The sequence below is a fragment of the Pteropus alecto genome, unplaced genomic scaffold, assembly GCF_000325575.1.
Source record: "Pteropus alecto unplaced genomic scaffold, ASM32557v1 scaffold7, whole genome shotgun sequence".
NCBI lineage: Eukaryota > Metazoa > Chordata > Mammalia > Chiroptera > Pteropodidae > Pteropus > Pteropus alecto.
In genome coordinates, this window is record NW_006494614.1 from 1334063 (window position 1) to 1352604 (window position 18542).

At 35.7% G+C, this 18542-nt stretch overlaps 1 protein-coding gene across 5 annotated transcripts in view; it reads left to right on the forward strand.

Moving 5' to 3' along the window:
* SIM1 (SIM bHLH transcription factor 1) overlaps positions 1–18542 on the forward strand; it is a 70893-nt gene that overhangs the window by 32638 nt on the left and 19713 nt on the right. For all 5 annotated transcript variants that reach the window (XM_015600526.2, XM_025042619.1, XM_015600525.2 and 2 more), the window contains exon 10: positions 9129–9297. In XM_015600526.2, the coding sequence (XP_015456012.1) occupies positions 9129–9297 (169 nt within the window). The remainder of the gene's footprint in view (positions 1–9128; positions 9298–18542) is intronic.

Below are 18542 nucleotides of genomic sequence, written 5' to 3' on the forward strand. Positions count from 1 at the left end.
AGAGCTGATGAATTAAATCAATGAAAGATAATAGATGAGGCTTACTCTGTTATCCCTTTCTGAGCCATCTGTCTAAAGCCAGAGAAATAACTGTCTAATAGTATATTTTAAGCATCAGCCAATAGACCATTATTGAGACATCTTTACAGGGGCCAAGAAACCTTCTTGAGTCCTGCAAATCATAAAAGCAGGCAGCTGCCTATTGTGTCTTTGGTAATGGATTCTATTGGTAACTATATATTTTGTATAGAATTATACAAGCTCTCTGACTTCCAATGTACAGCAAAAAAATTTGCCATTTTAGTGGGCACTCCAAAATCTCTAGCAACATTTCAGAACTTATTTTAGTTAAACAAAGCATATCTACTAGGCAATTTAAAACAGTGTCAGAACGTTGAGGCCCATACTAATAATGGCAGAACATTTGTTGAATTGTGAATTTTTATTCATAAAATATACCTCAAATTTATTTTAGCCATTGAAATAATAGAGTTTAATATATATTTAGTCAAGCATTATAGTAGTAAGGGCTTAAGGAGATTTGAAATAAATGAATCCAATTAAAGAATATGTCTGTGAGATTTGATATGTCATAGGCATGAATGAACTGTTTGCACAGCAATTGCAAAGAAATCATTAATGATTAACTACCTAGAAGAAGTTTAATCAAGAAGAAATGCTATAGGACATATTTAAAAATATTTAAGTTAACAAATGAAGATTTGTGCTTTTGAAAATATTGTATCATGCCATCATTTTTGCTGCATCTTTTCCTATGGAGTTCCAAATCTGAGAGTCCACTTTTCTATTACCTGCAGAAATGCCAGCATCTTTGTGTTGTACAGAAGAGTACTGAGCTTCCAGCAGTACCTTGAGGTTTGGCCTTGTAAGGCCACCCACATGAGGCCTTGTGAGAAATTTGGGGACCCATGGCCTTGAATATGGGATCCAGATTTTCCAGTGTTGTAGGACTGCTATTTCTTTACGATTACAGATATCTTTTCTGTTCCCTGAAGTTTGCATGGAGTTGAAAATAGGAGCTGTGCTTCTTCCACCCTCTCTGCCAGAGGATGTTTTTAGGGTTTAGGAGTCAGCCTTGTAAGTAAGGGTCAGAAGAACTAGGTAAGAAAGCTATTCCCATGAGAATAAAACTTCAACTTCATATAAGGTGGAAGGTAATGGGTTCCCCCATAGCTTAGCTATCTTAGGTATTAGAAAAGTTCTAAAGGGAACATACATTTGAAAAACATCAGCTTAATTGATGACAATGAAGGTAGGTGGGGGATGGATGCCAAGGGTGGGAGGTAGGGAAGAATGGAAGGAGATGGAAAAGATGGGGCCAGAATAACACGTGCATTTTATTTTTCATTTGTTGAAAATTTTAAAAAGTAAGAGAAACTTAGTTGATGTTAGTATCATTTTTTTCTTTGTTTATATCTGGCTTTTTTTCCCCTAGAAGTGAGCTCGATTTACAGGTTTTGGTTGTGGGAGAAGAGTCTGAGAGTTTTAAATTTATGCCTTTGATGAAAGAGGCAGCACATTTTGCATTTAATTTGTTTAGATTTAACCTTTAAACACCAGCATCCCTCCTCCCTGCCCGGTCCTCAAGAAAATAAGAAAAAGAAAAGCTATAAGAGCAATAGAATTTGGAACTTAAACCTGGAAGATTCACAAATATGCCAAAAATTAATAGATAAATATAGAAAGAATTTCTGAGCATAAAAATGTGAAGTTCCTCAGAAATGTGGACCCGAAGAGTGTTTACTCCATTTAAAAAATGACAAATATGCCATCTGTAACTCACATGAAACTAAATTGTTTTAAGAAACTATGTGGCAAGAGTTTCTTTTCTTTCAATTAAAAATAATAATTTAAGTTATATTCTCCAAAGAAGGAAACATAAAGTCAGATATTTCACATGAAAGCCTTCAAAGACAGATAATTTTGTAAGGTGGGAAGAGTGGAAAATAGATCAGAAAGTAAGTGAAATGTATAGGCACTGATAGAGCATATGGTCATTTGGACATTTAAAAATTATAAGTGGTATGCCTGAGAAGTTGAACCTATGGAGAAAAGTTTAGTAGTGTTTTATCTTTTATGATTTAATATTCTCAAGGAAGAAACATTGAAAATATAAAGAGAAGAAATTTGGGAACAATTTCAATATGGAGTGAGAATACCTGAAATTTGCCTCCGCAGGGAAGCGTTAGTGTTTTAATAAAGGAAATATTTTTCTGATTATAAAAGGAATACATGTTTAATAGAATAAATTAAGATAATCCAGAAAGGTATAAAAAAAAGATACAGAAGAACATCTTTAATCTATTTTCCAGCTATCCACTGTTGACATTTTAGCTTTTTGCCTCTTATGACATGTGCATGTATATACAGTACATGTTACACTTACATACATGTACTATAGATGGTAATTTAAAGAGATAAATTTTTGCTATATCGATAGTATATTTATGTCATTACAGTAACAAAATTTAATGACTATATATGTCATAGTCATTTGTTGCAAAGGTATACCATAATTAAATCTGCTTATATTGATTACTTATTTTTATTTACAAATGCTTATTCTATTATTTACAATTCAATATAAATAGTTCTCATGAGCACCCTTGTATATAGAGTTTTGATGCTTATCTCTGATTATTTTCATAAAATATATTTTTAGAAGTGGAATTACTAGATTTAAGGTATGAACATTCTTAAGACTCTTGATAAACACCAGTAATATATAAGAATACCCATTCATCTTATCTTCATTGGGATTTATTCCTATAGGTTATTACTAGTGAGGCTAAACCTGTTTAAAAACTGTTTCTCAGCAATTTGTGCATTGTTTACATTCCTTTCTTATTTTTCTATTGAGGAGATATTATATTTATTATTAATTTGTAGAAGATATTCCTCAGGGGATTAAAAGCATTATTCCTCCTTATTTCTTCAATACAGTTGTAATAGTACCAAATAAGTTGTTGAGGATGAAATTAATTTAGTATTCTAGTTTGCCTAAGTATCACATATGCCATGTGTTGATAAAAAATATGTGCATTGTATTAATATACATAACACTAAAACAATAACATAATTTTTTTCTTTGATTTAAGATCTCACAGAATTTTAGAATGATCATTGTTAATTATAATCTGGGAATTTAAAAACTCACATAAATTTGTTGACTTGGCAGGTATCTCTTATTTATGTAGAAAGATTTAGTTTTTTGAATTTTCAGTCATTTGGATTTGAGATGAATGAAAGTTTATTGCAATGAGAATTATTTTCTTAATCACTTGCAAGTGACTATCTGTTCTCTGTAACATATTGTACTAGACAGTCAGTAGGGATTGTTATAAGAGGTGGAATTTTGGAGGCTATTGTCAAGATATGCCATTGACCACACTGTAAGTCAGAACTAGTGGTGCCAAATGAATGGGAGAGGCAGCAGATGGCATAGGAGCTCACAGGAAGAAGCATGGAGAAATCACTGTGGCCCATGGAAGTAAGGAAAAGAAGTCAGATGCAGTGTAGTAGCAGGTCTGGATTTAGCTATATTTCAACTTGTGTCATAGGTCGATACAGAGGTGTTACACAATCCCAGTTGTGAGGACAGTTGACCTTTCCACATCCTACCAACACATTGTAATTTTTGACTTTTCAGTTGTTATAGTTTGCCTATTGTTTGCACCCATGTGTTTCCTTCTTGAAATCACAATGTGGTAGTAGACTTTGTGCCTAAACCATCCCCTTATCTTGTGGTGCCATCCACTCCATAGCATGTTAGATGAAACCTACAAAATAGAAGACAAAGATGTTTCTAGACATAGGCAATGTTTATGTAACACCAAAGACTTTTTGAGCACTACTGAAATCACCAAATCAAATGGAAAAAAAACACAAGGAGCAAACACAAATCCACTTATTAGTATGAGGCTATTACATTTCCAAGGGTGCCTTAGCCTAATTTCCCAGCAGACTGACCTAGTCTGTGAGACCCTCACAGTATGGAATCCTCCTTATCAGCTCTCTCTGCTGGGCTCCATGGGAGCCTGAAAATGAAGCATAAAGTGGGTCTCTCTCTGCTGTGGTGGTTTACCCAGTGGCCAGGCAGGAACTCTGCCAGAATATAAAGAAGGTCATGCACTTCGTGTAACGGTGACTCTAGAATCCAATTAAAAAGTTTAGTATAAGGTACAGTCATTCCCACTTAATGTGATCACAGTTTAATGCAATCCTCTGCTTATTTCAGTCAGCACCTTCGGAGCCAAATCAATTGTATGTCTTTGTTTTCACGTTTTCCTCAGTAATTTGATCACCTTCAGCTGTTTAAAAAAATAGCTCAATTGGGAAATCTGGCAACATCTTTTAAGAATTGCCACATAACATAAAGTCAACGAAGAAGCTCCACAATGGCCAGCTCCAAAATCGATGTGACAAGAAGCAAAAATTCAGTTGTCTAAAATGGAAGCCGAATAGGGTGTGTCAGAGTTGAGGAAAATTCTTGCAAAGAATCTTGTCTCAAGATGAAGTGATGAAACGTTGTCGTTTATTTCTCTGTATACTCATTCCAACTCACTTGAAGATTGTAAATATGTTAGTGCTGCTGTTGGCATCATGGAGGCCTGTTTCCCAGTTGAAATGATAGAAATATTAATGCATTTCTTTGAAGCTGATAGTATCTTTTAGGGGTGAAGGCACCTCCTATTTGATTTGCAAAGGTGTAATCCTGAGCTTCCCATATGGCAAGCTGGCATTTACCTCATAAATGAGTATGGTATATTGCTATAGAAAAGGCTGAGAAGGCCAATGATGCAAAAATGGCTCCTTTTATTTTATTGGAATTTGAATAATTCCAAATATGTACATGACTATTATAAAGTTTAGAGTAGACTCAGATAGTTAATTCTGCAAATTGAATGATTTCTGACTGTCCATAATGGAATAAGAGAATTACTTTGGTCTGTGCAAATATGGGTGAGATTGACAAGCTGCATGTCTTAGAGATTGCAAATTACTCATTTCATACTGCTTTCAGAACTGAGTATATCTGCAGCTCAGGTATAAATCATTAAAGGGGAAAAAAAAGCCAAATGTAAATCAGTATCAATAGCTATTTTGAAAAATATGCCAAATGGTGTATGCCACAGATCCTATTTCTATATACCTACCATGTTTGAGAGAACAGCATGAGCTGCCCTTGAGAGGGTTACCCATGGAGTTCCAAACAGGGCCAATGTGGTACTTTCCAAGAAAGCTGCAGTAGAGCAGGCTGTGTCTTTCCTTTATTAAAGTCAGCTAGGTCACGTTCTTCACCATACTTGCTTTAGAGTCTAAGTTCTATGTGTCCAAGTATTTTATTTTGTCCTGCTCCACAGGGAAGCATCAAATGGCTTGCTATGCATGCACCTAACTCTGAGGATGTGTGTGATACCAAAGCGTGCCTTACTGTGAGGAAGGGAGAGAGGTAGGGCCGGACTCTTCTTTGTGTCTGAGTTTGGAGAGGGAAATGGAACCCATAATGTGATTCCCATCAGCAGCTAGCCCTTTAATCTATACAAATGAAATACTCAATTTAATAGAATTCTAAAAATAAAATAAATGCTTTGTTCTTAGTGAATCTGCCATTCAGAGTTAGTCTTGGCAGCACATCAACCATACTTGAAATGTCTTTAAGTGGGTATTTTTTTTATTGTGCTTTTCATCTAAACACATCTTTTGAGTTGTTAGAGTTTTGAACAAGAAACAGGAAGGCTGAACTCTCAGAGCGTCTGTGTGTGGCTCTGTGGTCCCCATTTTCTGACTTAGCAATAAAGAACTTACCTCAATAAGTATTTTGGCCACACTGCAGCAGAGTTGAGGCTAAAAAGTAACAGTAAAATGATTTTGGAGTAGAAAGAAATACAGCATAAAGAGGTGTTTGTAATGAAATGAATTACAGTTGTTACCAAAGTGGATATATTGTACTGGGGAAATTGGATGCCAAAAAGTGCTACAGAGTATGGGAGTTAAAAGAAATATACTCACTACTTATTAAGCGTTTACTGTGTTCTAGGCACTGTGCTATTTTTTCATATAATATTTCATCTAAAGCTCACCACATCCCTGTAAGATATAAAGAGGAAACTGAGGTCTAGATGGGTTGTTACATAGCAAGTGGCTCAAACACTAATCTACCTGACTTCATGGTCTTCTGCTAAATTTTGGTGGATTTTTTCTTTTTTTTTTTGTATTTTTTGATGTGAATCAAAACATTAAGTATTTTTATTAATGTGTCAAGAGTATTTGCAGAAATCTTATAATTTTTAGAGTTTTCATGTGAATATTTAGAATTTCAAATCACTTATTGGTCTTAAAATGTTACTTAAGTGTATTTAATTAAGAGTATTTCTGTCATTGGAAGCTAGGCAAGAATTTTGGAAAGACGTTTTAAATTAGTTGAGAAGCGTACTTTGGGGGTCTGAAAGTGTGCAAGAGAAAAATGAATTCTTATTTACCTTCTGCTTGCAGCCATGAAGTCCCTGTGGCTGAAATGTTGCATTTAGAACGAGTGTACAGAATCATTTAGCTATATATTCAGGGATGCACGGTTTTTGCTGTCTGTCTATGTCCTGTCAGGCAGGGACTGAGTAGATACTCTGCTATCCAATGGACAGAATTACATTTGACACAGAAGATGCCCAAGAGTTGGTGGAGACCTGTCAGAGCCCAGCTTGCCTGGCTCACTGTTGCACACACATGCGGTCTCAGGGCAGGTGGGTGAGGGTACTTACAGCCATGAGGGTCTTTTCTCACAAAGAAAGGTTATTGGGTTGCAAGTTATTAGCTGTCATTGGGTGAAGCGTTTCTTTCTTTGTTGCATTCTTACCTTCTTCATCTTCCATCTATGTGAAATATCGTAAAAATGGCATTGGAATACAACAAAATATCCCTTGACTCTTGTCCTCTATGAACTTAGAATCCACTGGGAAAGATAAAATATAATCTCTTGAAAACTAATGTTAGAGGAGAAAAAAGATAGTTTCTGGTCCCCTCTCTACTTCCCTTAGAAACTAGCCCTGATGCCTTCTTTACGAGGGTACAAACTCAGTCCTATTCATTAATGGCTCCACAGTCCCTCAAGCAGGGCCCACACAGAGACCCTCAGTAAAGATGTGGGAATGAACTAGCAGTCAGGAAGGGCTTCATGGAGGCGGAAGGCATTTAAGATAGTTCTTTGTAAGAGTTTTATAGGTATGTGTTGGGGGAAGGAGAGAGCCAGGAAAGTATATGGTCAGTTAGGGGAGAACTATTTTGGGTGAAGTGAGGTGCTGATAAAGGAAAAATTTTGAGATATTGTCAGAAAAATAGGTGAGAGCTACATTCCACATTTTGGAGAGCATTGAATTGCTGATCAAGAAATGCTCAGAGTCTGTGTGTTGTCCATGATGGGAGATGATTAGAGCAGTAAAGCAGACCAGGGTTGTGATCGGACTTCTCAAGCCTGAAAGATAAATTACATGCCTACTTTCTAAAATTTTGTTGCTCATGTAGGAGAATTTTTTTTTTCTTGCACTAAGTAGGTGGACTATTTGATGTAAAGCCACTGTACTTTTCTGACATATATCACTATACTGCAGTTTACGGAAGGGATATTATTAAATCTGTTTTAGCTGATTTTTGTTCCTAGTCACCTGATGGACTTCTTGCTTGAATTATAATTTTGCTGTTGCCTGATCTCTCTGTAGGTGAACAAATAGGGAAAAAGAAAAAAAGAAAATAAATATTTGCTGGTTCATGGAAATCTTCCAGTTACTTTTACATATGTAATATTATAAATTTATTGCATTTCATATACCTATCCTAATCCCAAGAGTAGAAAAATGCATATAAAAATATAAAAAGGTGAACCTGTTAGAGAAAAGGAAAAAAAAGAATAAAAGAAGTCAATGAAGTTTGTTGCACAAAATGCCTGCTATACACTTGCTAGGGATGGTTACAGATTGGACTCGGAGCTCAGGGCTTTTTGATTTCCAGTGCAAAGAGAGAAACATGATGAATTATATGATTCATAGTGTTCATGAAATAAAAAGAAATCAATTACCCAGGAGTAGCCCAGCTAGTTCTGGAAACTGAGAGAACATTTTCCCATGAGTCTTCATAAGGAAGACTCTGAAGCATTTTATTTTGGCTGCCAGTGGGAAGGGGTGATATCCTCTTACGAAAACCAAGGAGTCAGATGAGCTCCCCTGCTGTCTGGAAGCAGACCAAGGTGGTAACTATAGGCAGGGCTGATGCTGTCATCTTTAGCCCCTAAGCACCTCACGCAATAGCTTTGTAATTAACTCTCTAAGATACACTCTTTATCCCCTTCATATCAGTCTGCACTTATGCTTGTTTGTTTGCTTACTGTTTATTCTCCCAAATAGATTGTAATAAGGGCAGGGACTTTAGGTGTCTTATCCTTTCATCTCCACATAGCACAAAATCTGGTATATATTAGGAGCTTAATAAATATTTATTGAATGAAGGAAGGAATGGAAAGAAGAGTTAAAATGTACCCTAAAGTGACTGAAAGCTTGTTGAAGGGGATTTTTTAACAACTTACAGGCCAGGTTACATTAGTTTGCTTAGCTCTAAGAATATTTGGAGTGTTTACCAGAATGATTGATCTTGGAACAGATGATAGCAGATAGTTCTTTGTAAGAAGAGTCCACATTCTTCTTGCCAATAATCAGATAGCATCAGACAATCATTGTCTGTTGAGTTCACCTCACACAAGAAATATTTAGAGTAGATTTTATAATCTATATCTTACCAATGAAGAAGACACAAAAACTCAGAGAAGTTGAATTATGGATTTTTATGCTACTTATAAAAATAATGAAAAAAATTTTAATCAAGACATTGTCATCAGTATATTATATCATTTGCCTATGGTATAGGTGGGAGCTACATTCACACACACATTAGTTAAATGTTAAGCATTTCTAAAATAATCAAGGTGTTTGTGGAAACCAGTCGTATGGCTGATTATTATTTGCTTCCTTTTCATATATGGATTACTGTCATTCCTGGTGAGAGAACACATGAATCCATTGCCTATGGTGGCTGATTAAGGGTTGTGTTCTCCCACCCTGCAGGGACACGGAGTACAAAGGGCTGCAGCTCTCCCTGGATCAGATCTCAGCCTCCAAACCAGCTTTCTCCTATGCCAGCAGCTCCACTCCTACCATGCCTGACAACAGGAAGGGGGCCAAGTCCAGGCTCTCCGGTTCAAAGTCAAAATCCAGGACTTCTCCATACCCTCAGGTAGGTACATTGCATTTTGCAACTCTCTTTTTTTGTGACCTGGTTTGGTTTCATAGTGGAAGAAGTATTAAAACTGTTTGAAATTAATTATCTGGTTTTAAAAACTTAAGATTTCTATAAACCTAGAAAGCTTTCTAAAACTACCTTTTTTTCCTCTTCTTTTAAAATAACTATGCTAGTAAAAGTTTGAAATGATCTCGTGGTTTATTGCTTTTATATAAAGTTTATGAGAGTCTCAACTGCAGTCAGAACCATAAGTTTGTTATTTCAGGGAGACTGATCCAAAAATTTTCCCCCCAGAAAGATGTAGCCAGCATAGCAAAATATGGAAAACAAGAGCTTACTGTAGACAAATTGAATCTTAGGACAGGGACTGAAGTAGAAGGAAATGAAGAAATGGAGGCAAAGGATCAAGGATGCATGTCACCATGAGATTTGAGCACAGATGGACTATTTATGGAGAGGAATGAAATAAAGAGGGTCTTCCAGATGGCAGGAATGGTAGGAAAAGCAATTCTTCTCATCTTTGCAAGGTGGTGAGCTGATAAGATCCAGAGGAGGTATTCCAGAAACATTGCAAAGTGTAAAGACGAGTCTTGATTTTTGGAAGGGAAAAATTATTTTTCTGATCAGTCACTGAGATATAGAAACTAGTCTGTGCCAAAGTGTGTACACAACTCTCTTGTGGCCTGAAGGAAGTAGGACAGAACTGGGGAGTCTCTATTCCCAGTATCCTGTGAGCACCTCACTTCTACCCTTCGCTTTAAGGGTGCCACATCAAACTTTCTGCAGTTCATTGTAGTAACTTAGGAGATAATTCCTGGGCTGGTATAAAACCAAACTGGATTTGGAATCATTTCATCAAGGTGGTCTTTATATCACACACACACACACAGATGTGTGTATGTGTGTGTGTGTGTGTGTGTGTGTGTAGATAGATAGATATATCTATATATAGAGAGAGTGTGTCAATTTTAAATAGTTTTATTTGACATTGCATTTTCTATTAAATATATATATGTAATGTAAAAATGGTAATCTAGTGGGTGCAGAAATGATTATTTTCTTACTTGTCAAGGCTATAATATTCTGTTGATTTCTACAAGTGTATACTGTTTGAAGAAATGCCATTCGTTTATCTAACGGTCACTAAGAAGCTACTATTTGCTAGATTATTTAGTAGCTTGGTATATGAAGATGAGAAGATTATGACCCCAAGAGACTTATGTCACACGGTTAAAATTTTTCCACAGAAGTCCATATTTTTTTACTCTGATAAAAGGGAAAGAAGTTGTATGATGTCTAGATGTTTATCAGTGGACATCTTCTGAGCACTTTACTTATTAAGTGGATTTTAGTAAAAGTCACTGTGGAGGAGGAGTTTTTATTGAACATCTGAGAAGCTTTCCTTATTACTATCTCACACCTTGGGAAAAGTTTTACTGTCTCTTTTACTACTTGGATGGATAGATTATATCTTTGGATAATTCTATCCTTAAATATGTACAAGTGTTGGACACATAGATAAAAGAAGAGTTTAAATTAGGAAATACTAAGTTAAGAAGGAGTTTGTCAATTATACAGAAATTAAGCCACAAAAAATAAAATCTCCCCATTGAACTTCCAAAACTTCATTGTCTAAGTCTGTTTTCTTTCATGCTCAGTTCTTAATGTCTAAAATTTTTATTAGTTTACTCTAACAGTAAACTAACTACTCATTTTTAAAAAAACGTTTTACCTGCCATTAGGCTGTTCCTAGCATGTGTGGGGAGGAGTTAATTTGAAAGTTATACATGTTCTATAGGTTTTTTTTTTTTTAAAGCAATACAGAGGAGTGGAAAGTAGAAAATCCCTCTCCATTCCCTTGTTTTCCCTTTCAAAAATTGTGCTTTAATCTAGAAATGTTTTGTGATGTATAAGAATCATGCACATGTACACAATGTATGTCCACATAGGATTTCTTTTGACATTTTTCTGTTCTTTTTTGTGGTTAATATGTATATAAATGTAGTCCTCAGAATTTTGGCCATATGTCTCATTTGAAATTACACAGTAATGAATTAAGTTTACTTAACATGTGTATGCCTAGTAAAGGTTATTCTTTAATTGTGTTTACTTTAGGTAATCATGGTGCTAGGTCAATCATTGACTGAGTTCCTACTACGTGGGCTGCCAATACATAGAAATGAAACACAGTCTTTGCTTTCGAGGAGACACTTGTGTAGACAGACAAGGTAACAGGCATCTGTAGTGAATTGTCATGGGGTGAGCAGAAGGTCCTCTGAGGACACATTGAAAAAAGATGACATCCAAGGCAAACTCATTACTCTTCTGATGAAAGAACACAACTTAATACCATCATCTTGAATTCTAAATCCTCAGAAATTTTAAAGAAAAAATAATTTAGCTTTGCAAAAGTCTTATTTGGTTCATGTTATCCTTATATTATTAAGGGATACTTAACTCTTAATTTTCATGCATCATTTCTATTATATATCTTTGACTTAGTAGATGCTACCTGAGCACTTGCAACAGAAAGATGCTGTACTGGCCATTGTGCTGAATGAAGGTAGGGGTTGGGTAAAAGGTACTAGAACATAAAGAAGTGGTATAAAAAGGTGTCCTTAAGTTTTGCAGTACAGTTAGAATCAGGTATATATTAGAATCAGTAGCGTATAGGAGATGGTGTGTAGAAAGGGCTTTTTATGAGTGGTGGCATCTACAGGGCTCTAGCCTGGATGGCTGGGAAAGGTGTGGGTGATCTGGCTTTGAGGCTAGAATTCAAGTATATGGGCACAAAGGCAAGGAGAGGACACTTCAGAAATACTAAGATTATGAAGAAATGCAGAAGAGCATTGTTTGTGTGATTGGGGCTGAGGTGAAGTAGGGGAGGGTAGGTCTCTCTGGATGAGGTCTAGGGGCGGTATGTTTGGAAGCATTGATTGGTGCCAAATGTCTGCTAGGTCAAGAAGTTTAGAGTTGTTTTATAGGGAACCAGTAAAGGTTTTAAATAGAAAATAAGAGCACTAATTTTTGTTGTTGAAACAAAGCAAACTACTTATGAAATTCATTTTAATAGTTCTGGTGTGAGTCTGTGAAGGTCTAAAGCTTTTTACTGCCTTGTGGACAAAGAATGAGTAAAATTCTTTCTATCTTTGGCTTCTTGCACCTCTTCTCATTATAAGTATACTTGATCATTATCGATTTATTTTGAAATTATATTTTAAAGCTTATTTTTTCTTCAGATAAATATCCAGAAGTGGAATTGCTGGCTCATATGGTAGTTCTGGTTTTAATTTTTTGAGGAACCTTCATACTTTTCTCCATGGTGGTTGCACCAATTTACAGTCCCACTAACAGTGTACAAGAGTTCCCTTTTCTCCACATCCTCACTAACACTTGTTATTTGTTGTATTTTTGATAATAGTCATTCTGACGGGTGTGAGGTTATATCTCAATGTGGTTTTGATTTGCATTTTTCTGATGATTAGTGACGTTCAACATCATTTCATGTCCATTGACCATCTGTATGTCTTCTTTGAAGAAATGTCTGTTCTGGTCCTCTGCCTGTTTTTTAATTGGATTATTTGTTCCTTTGATGTTGAGTTGTGTGAGTTCTTTATATACATTTAGATATTACTCTCTTATCAGACGTATTATTTGCAAATATCTTCTCCATTCAGTAGGTTGTCTTTTTGAAAAGATATATATATATATACACACACACACACACATCCACACACACACACACACACACACACACCTGTGTTCATTGTGCATTATTTATGATATACAGATATGGAAGCAACCTAGGTGTCCGTTGATAGATGAATGAATTAAGATGTTTTATACACACACACACACACACACACACACACACACACACACACACACATACATATAATGAATATTACTCAGCCACAAGAAAGAATAAAATCTTTCCATTTGCCACAGTATAGATGGACCTAGAGTGTATTATACTATGTGAAATAAGTCAGACAGAGAAAGACAAATGCTATGTAAATTCACTTATCTGTGGAATCTAAAATAAAACAAAACAAAACAGAAACAGACTCACAGAAACAAAGAATAAACTGATGGTTGCCAGTGGGCAATGGGGAGGATCGGTAAAAAAGGTGAAGGGGAATAAGAAGTACAAACCTCCAGTTATTAAAAAAAAAGTCATGGGAATGTAATGTACAGCATAGGGAAAATAGTCAATATTATTATAATAACTTTGTATGGTAAGAGATGGTTACTAGACTTGTCGTGGTGATCACATTGTAAGAAATAGAAATGTTGAATCACTATGTTGTATACCTAAAACTAATATAATATTGTATGTCAACTATACTTTAATAAAAATATAAAGCTTACTTTCTGTAGTTAATATCACACTTGTACTGAATTTCCCTTTATATATTAATAGACATAACAAATCTATTTTTAGTTACTAAATTATTAAGCTTTTAATTGTATTTAATTTTAAATACTTCTCTTTTCTTAAAAATAGAGATTTCTTTTTGCTATTTCAATGTTTACATATTTTGAATATGCAAATTTTAATCAGATTTTTATAGAGACAGTTTCCAGAAAAAAATTGAGCATTTAGGTTAATGTCTTGTGCCTTTTATTAGTTATGAAAATGGTGGTTTAAAAATCCTATTAATATTATTTATTAGCCTCTTTGCTCCATTATGTTTTAGGCATATCTAGAAATTTCTAACAGATGTCTGATGAACGGCAAACAGCAACATGTCTTTTTGGAATTATTGAGGTACCCTTATTTGGACATGCAAGACATGCACGAATTGTAATTCACTGCCACCACCTAGTTTGTCTACAATAGTAGATGAACTTTCAGGTCCTCTCCTGGTATGAGTTGCCCTTGGAAATGATTTTAGACTTGATTATATTAGAGTCACTTAATGAATGACTCAATCACCTTTGTACCTCTATGTATTACTCAGGACAAGAGAGGTCAAAATAGAATTGTTTTGAATGGTTTTGGAAAAATCGTTATAAGAAATATTGTAGTTAATTTTCAAAGATTCTGCAGCTACTGTGATGCAGTATAGCGGTCATCTTACCATTATGACAATGGTATTTTATTGTTATTTGGTTTTCCTGAAAATAGCAACTTATTTTTTTTCATAGTTCTGTTAAATTTGAAATATTGAGTTTATAGAATTTATTTCTCAGACCTTATCTCTAGCAATTCCTAGTAGTGATTACTGAAATATTTTCCACCTATTTTTATGGAACTCATAACAGTTACTCTAATACAGTTGAACTTATCTTGCCATAGTTTAGCCATGTCAATCTAGAATAAATTGCCTTCTGATTCCAGTTTCCATTTAAACTTCTCATGTTGGCATATTTATCATTGTTTTATGTTCATTACAGACAGTACATGCCCTCTTGTTTTACTGCATCATCCTGCCCTCCTTTTGCTTTTTCCCTAGTCACTAATAACCAATCTACTATATAATTCCGTAATTACAGTGCACATAAAACAGTGTATGCTTCTGAAATCTGAGAGTATTTAATCACTTGCTAGAGATACGCTGTGACACTTGCAGGTTTTACTCCACATCTGTTATTTTAAATAATCCCACAGAACTCTCCTAATTTTCATTTTTAGCAATATGGCTTCCTTTTGGTAAAGTTAGAAACTCTGCAAAGTTCGTTTTGACCTCAAAAATACATCATAACTTCTATGCTGACTTTTTAAATTACAGAGAAAAGAAGGATCAAGAATTTCTCAAGTATAGTTTTCCCTTACACATAGTACTTTTATCACTACCAGGATATGTATCCTTTCATTCATGTTTTACACGTAACATGAAAATATGTAATCCTTTACTATTAACAACAAAAAAAATTTAACACATCTTGCAAAAAAAAAATGAGATCATTGTTTCAGAAATTCTTATATTATTCAGTATAATTCTTATATTGTACAAAATATACATTATTCTTAAAAATACAGGCTTGTTTATATTTTCTGACTATGTATGAATTTAAGATTGATCTCCTTTTCTTGTAGAAATATCAGATTATTAGAGTGGACCTTTACGGTTGTTTTTAGACCAACTTCGTAAATGAACCTCTGAGTATTATTTTAGAAAACATTTTGCTCAATAAGGTGAGATCTCTGTGTTACAGATTTGTGCTTTGGTTTTTACTAACTCTTGCATTTTAGTTAAAGAGTATGTGCACTAAAATGCTAAACGTGGGTCCTTAAGGAACCATGTCCATGGTCTCGTTGGGAGGCAAGACCAACATTTCAGGGAGAAATTGTATGATTGGTCAATCATGGGACTTGAGGGCCACAGCACATGACTGAGGGAGGGGCAGACAGTGGTGATCAGACAGTTGGCTGGTGCCTGTCCTTCCCTGATCGCTAACAAGTTTTCTCCATGATCACTTCAAGAGATCACTTCCTGGTCACACACTTTCCCATTAATCAGCTTCCTTATGCCTCAGATTTACCTATCACTAACTCTGCTTCTCTATCTTGTCTCAGCACATGGATTTCAGGAGGAATTGGGTGCCTTATTTGAAATAGGCTAGTGAAGTCTGCTATAAAGGACACAAGAACTTGCTGAAGGAATGTGCGGGGTAAGGGAGCAGTCTGATTAACGGAGTCCACAGAGAAAGGTGATGTTTTAGGAGATATGATGGATAGAATGAGTGATGAGATGGAAAGGAATAATAGTGGGTAGAGGCAAAAGTGGTTGTTTCTGGTACAGTCTCCCTAAGCCATTATAGGGAACTTCTTTGTCTTTCACCTTGCTTTGGAGTATGATAGTATAAGATATTGATAGGTATTTATGGTAGATAAACTAGATATATGGATTAGAAATAGGACCATATATTACTTTGGTAAATAGTTTACTCAAATGGGTAAATATCTTAACTATACTGTTTCACTGATGTTTACTGTAACATTACAGAATATAGTAATATATAGTGTGTAAATGTATTACCAAGAGTGAGAATCCAGTGACAACAAATTTTCCCAAAATTTCAATAGACATATGGCTAGATTTAGTCGTATTAGATTTTTAGGTAAGGCAGCAGGACATTATTGACTATGAAAAGACCAATGAGAAGAAAAATTGAGAAATAATGGCATAGATGAAGGAAGTAAAATGGAGCTTAGCAGAAATGAGAAGTTGAAAATTTGGAGACTCTAAGGTCCATTAGGACAGGAGACGTTTCTCTTGATAACCAGATTGCACTGTATCTACCAAAAGTCCTTAGTAGATATTGGATGAATGCATGAATGAATCAATGGATGAGCCCATGAAAGGAATACTGTAAGTGGAGAAAGAAGTAAGGGAGTGATGAGATGTCCTAGGGATATAGTCCTTGCCCCAGAGAGCTTACAGATTCAGTGGGGGAGATAAAAATGTAAATGAATAATTTAAACACAGTGTAGTATGTATGTGATAAAAGCATGTGGTGCTGACAATAGTGGTAGCTGTGATGGTGTTTGCTGGGGCTGAACTGCCCTTCCAGCTGTGGTCTGGAGGTGGGAGTTGGGGGCTGACAGTGAGAGAACCAATGGCCTCCAGGCCTAGAGACCTCACATGCCATGGGGAATTATCAATGGGTTCAAATTTATTTCTGTTTGCAAGGCTTTCAGTGAGGCTATTGGATGGTAATTAATAAAACCCTACACCCCTTGGATGCCCCCTCAAGGACCAGACTCATGCTTGATCTATCACCTGTGCTTTTCTCTATCTTCACTCATTTATCCTTCTCCTGTTGCCTGGGTCCTAAGAGCTCCCTCACTGAAGGATTGCAACACATCTTATTTTCTCCTCAATTAGAAAAATTGTCCTCTCTAGTTTGCCCTGCCTCCCAGCTTGATCTTAAAAGACCACTGATCATGTCAGTGCTTGGAGACTTTCCACAGCCCTTGCTGTTATTCAAGGTCACCTAAAATTGGGTCCAAAATTACCTGAACCCTGTGATCCAGCCAGACACTTCTGCTCACTATTTGCTGAATGCCTTGTCCTTTTCTGCCTCCATGCTTGAACTCATGAAATTTTCCAAATTCTGCCTATTTTCTAAGGCCCAGATTGAATACTGTCTTCTTTCATGGTATATAATTAACTTATATTTCTCCTTTGGACCTCTGTTTAGAATAGCCTATCTTCTACCACCTTCTAGATATGTCATATCTCCTCTCTTTGTCTATAATCTCGTTGAAAGTAATAACCATATATATTTTATATCTACACCTGCCCCAGCATGTAGTATGAAACTACTTTATCATCCTCCTCATTGTTCACTCAGTCCTGATCCTTCCTGCTAGTGTAAGCTTCCTGAAATGTCATTTTTGTCATGGAGCTCCCTCATGACTCCCCACTCCTGGCCCTACTTAAAAACCTAGAGAGACTCCTTATCGGTTATAGAATGAGATCCACTCTCTATAATCTGAGCCAGGCTACATCCTCACCTCTGCCTACCCCCTCTAGCTGCTCCTACATCAGCTCTCCACTCTTACTAGAGCATGCTGTGTGCTCTCCCTAAGGATACTTTTCCTCTTGAGCTTAAATCCTACCCACCTACCCACCAAAGCACAGCTGTAGTGTCACCTCTCATCTCCACAGATCTCTGGGTATAATTTATATTAAACATATTTCTATTCTAAGATATAGGATGGTTTGGATCTGGGGGAGATTTAATGTCAAAAAGAAATTGGGCAGCGGGTGAAGCAGCTGTGCTAAATAAAATGGAAAGCCTCTGCTTCTGGCTTAATGGAAGTGATGGCTGGAATTTGCGATTCTGCTTCCCAGCTAAACAGAGAAGAGAGAAATGGCTGAATTCACCATCAAAATGTATCCAGGGAAAGTTATTTTAATACAATCCATAAAATAAAATGTTTTTAAAACTAAATAATGAAATTCAAGAGAGCAACACCTTAATTAATAGTTCTTGGTGGGATTTGACCCACTCATAAAAGGAAACTTTTAGAGTTAAGAATGTTAGATTTAGGTATCTTTATTTAAGAAATCTAGATTTTTTTTTTAACTCTTCCATCTGTCACAGATTTTTAGGAAACCCTTTAGCACATCATAGTGCATCGAATTGCTGTGTTTAAAGGTAAAGATTTTGATGTATATTGTTTAATAGATAATTTTCCTCATCATTTAACTGAGCTTGACTTAGAAGAAGAAAAGGTAGATCCATCCTTCCATTTACAGACACCAAGTTGAAATTAATTTGGC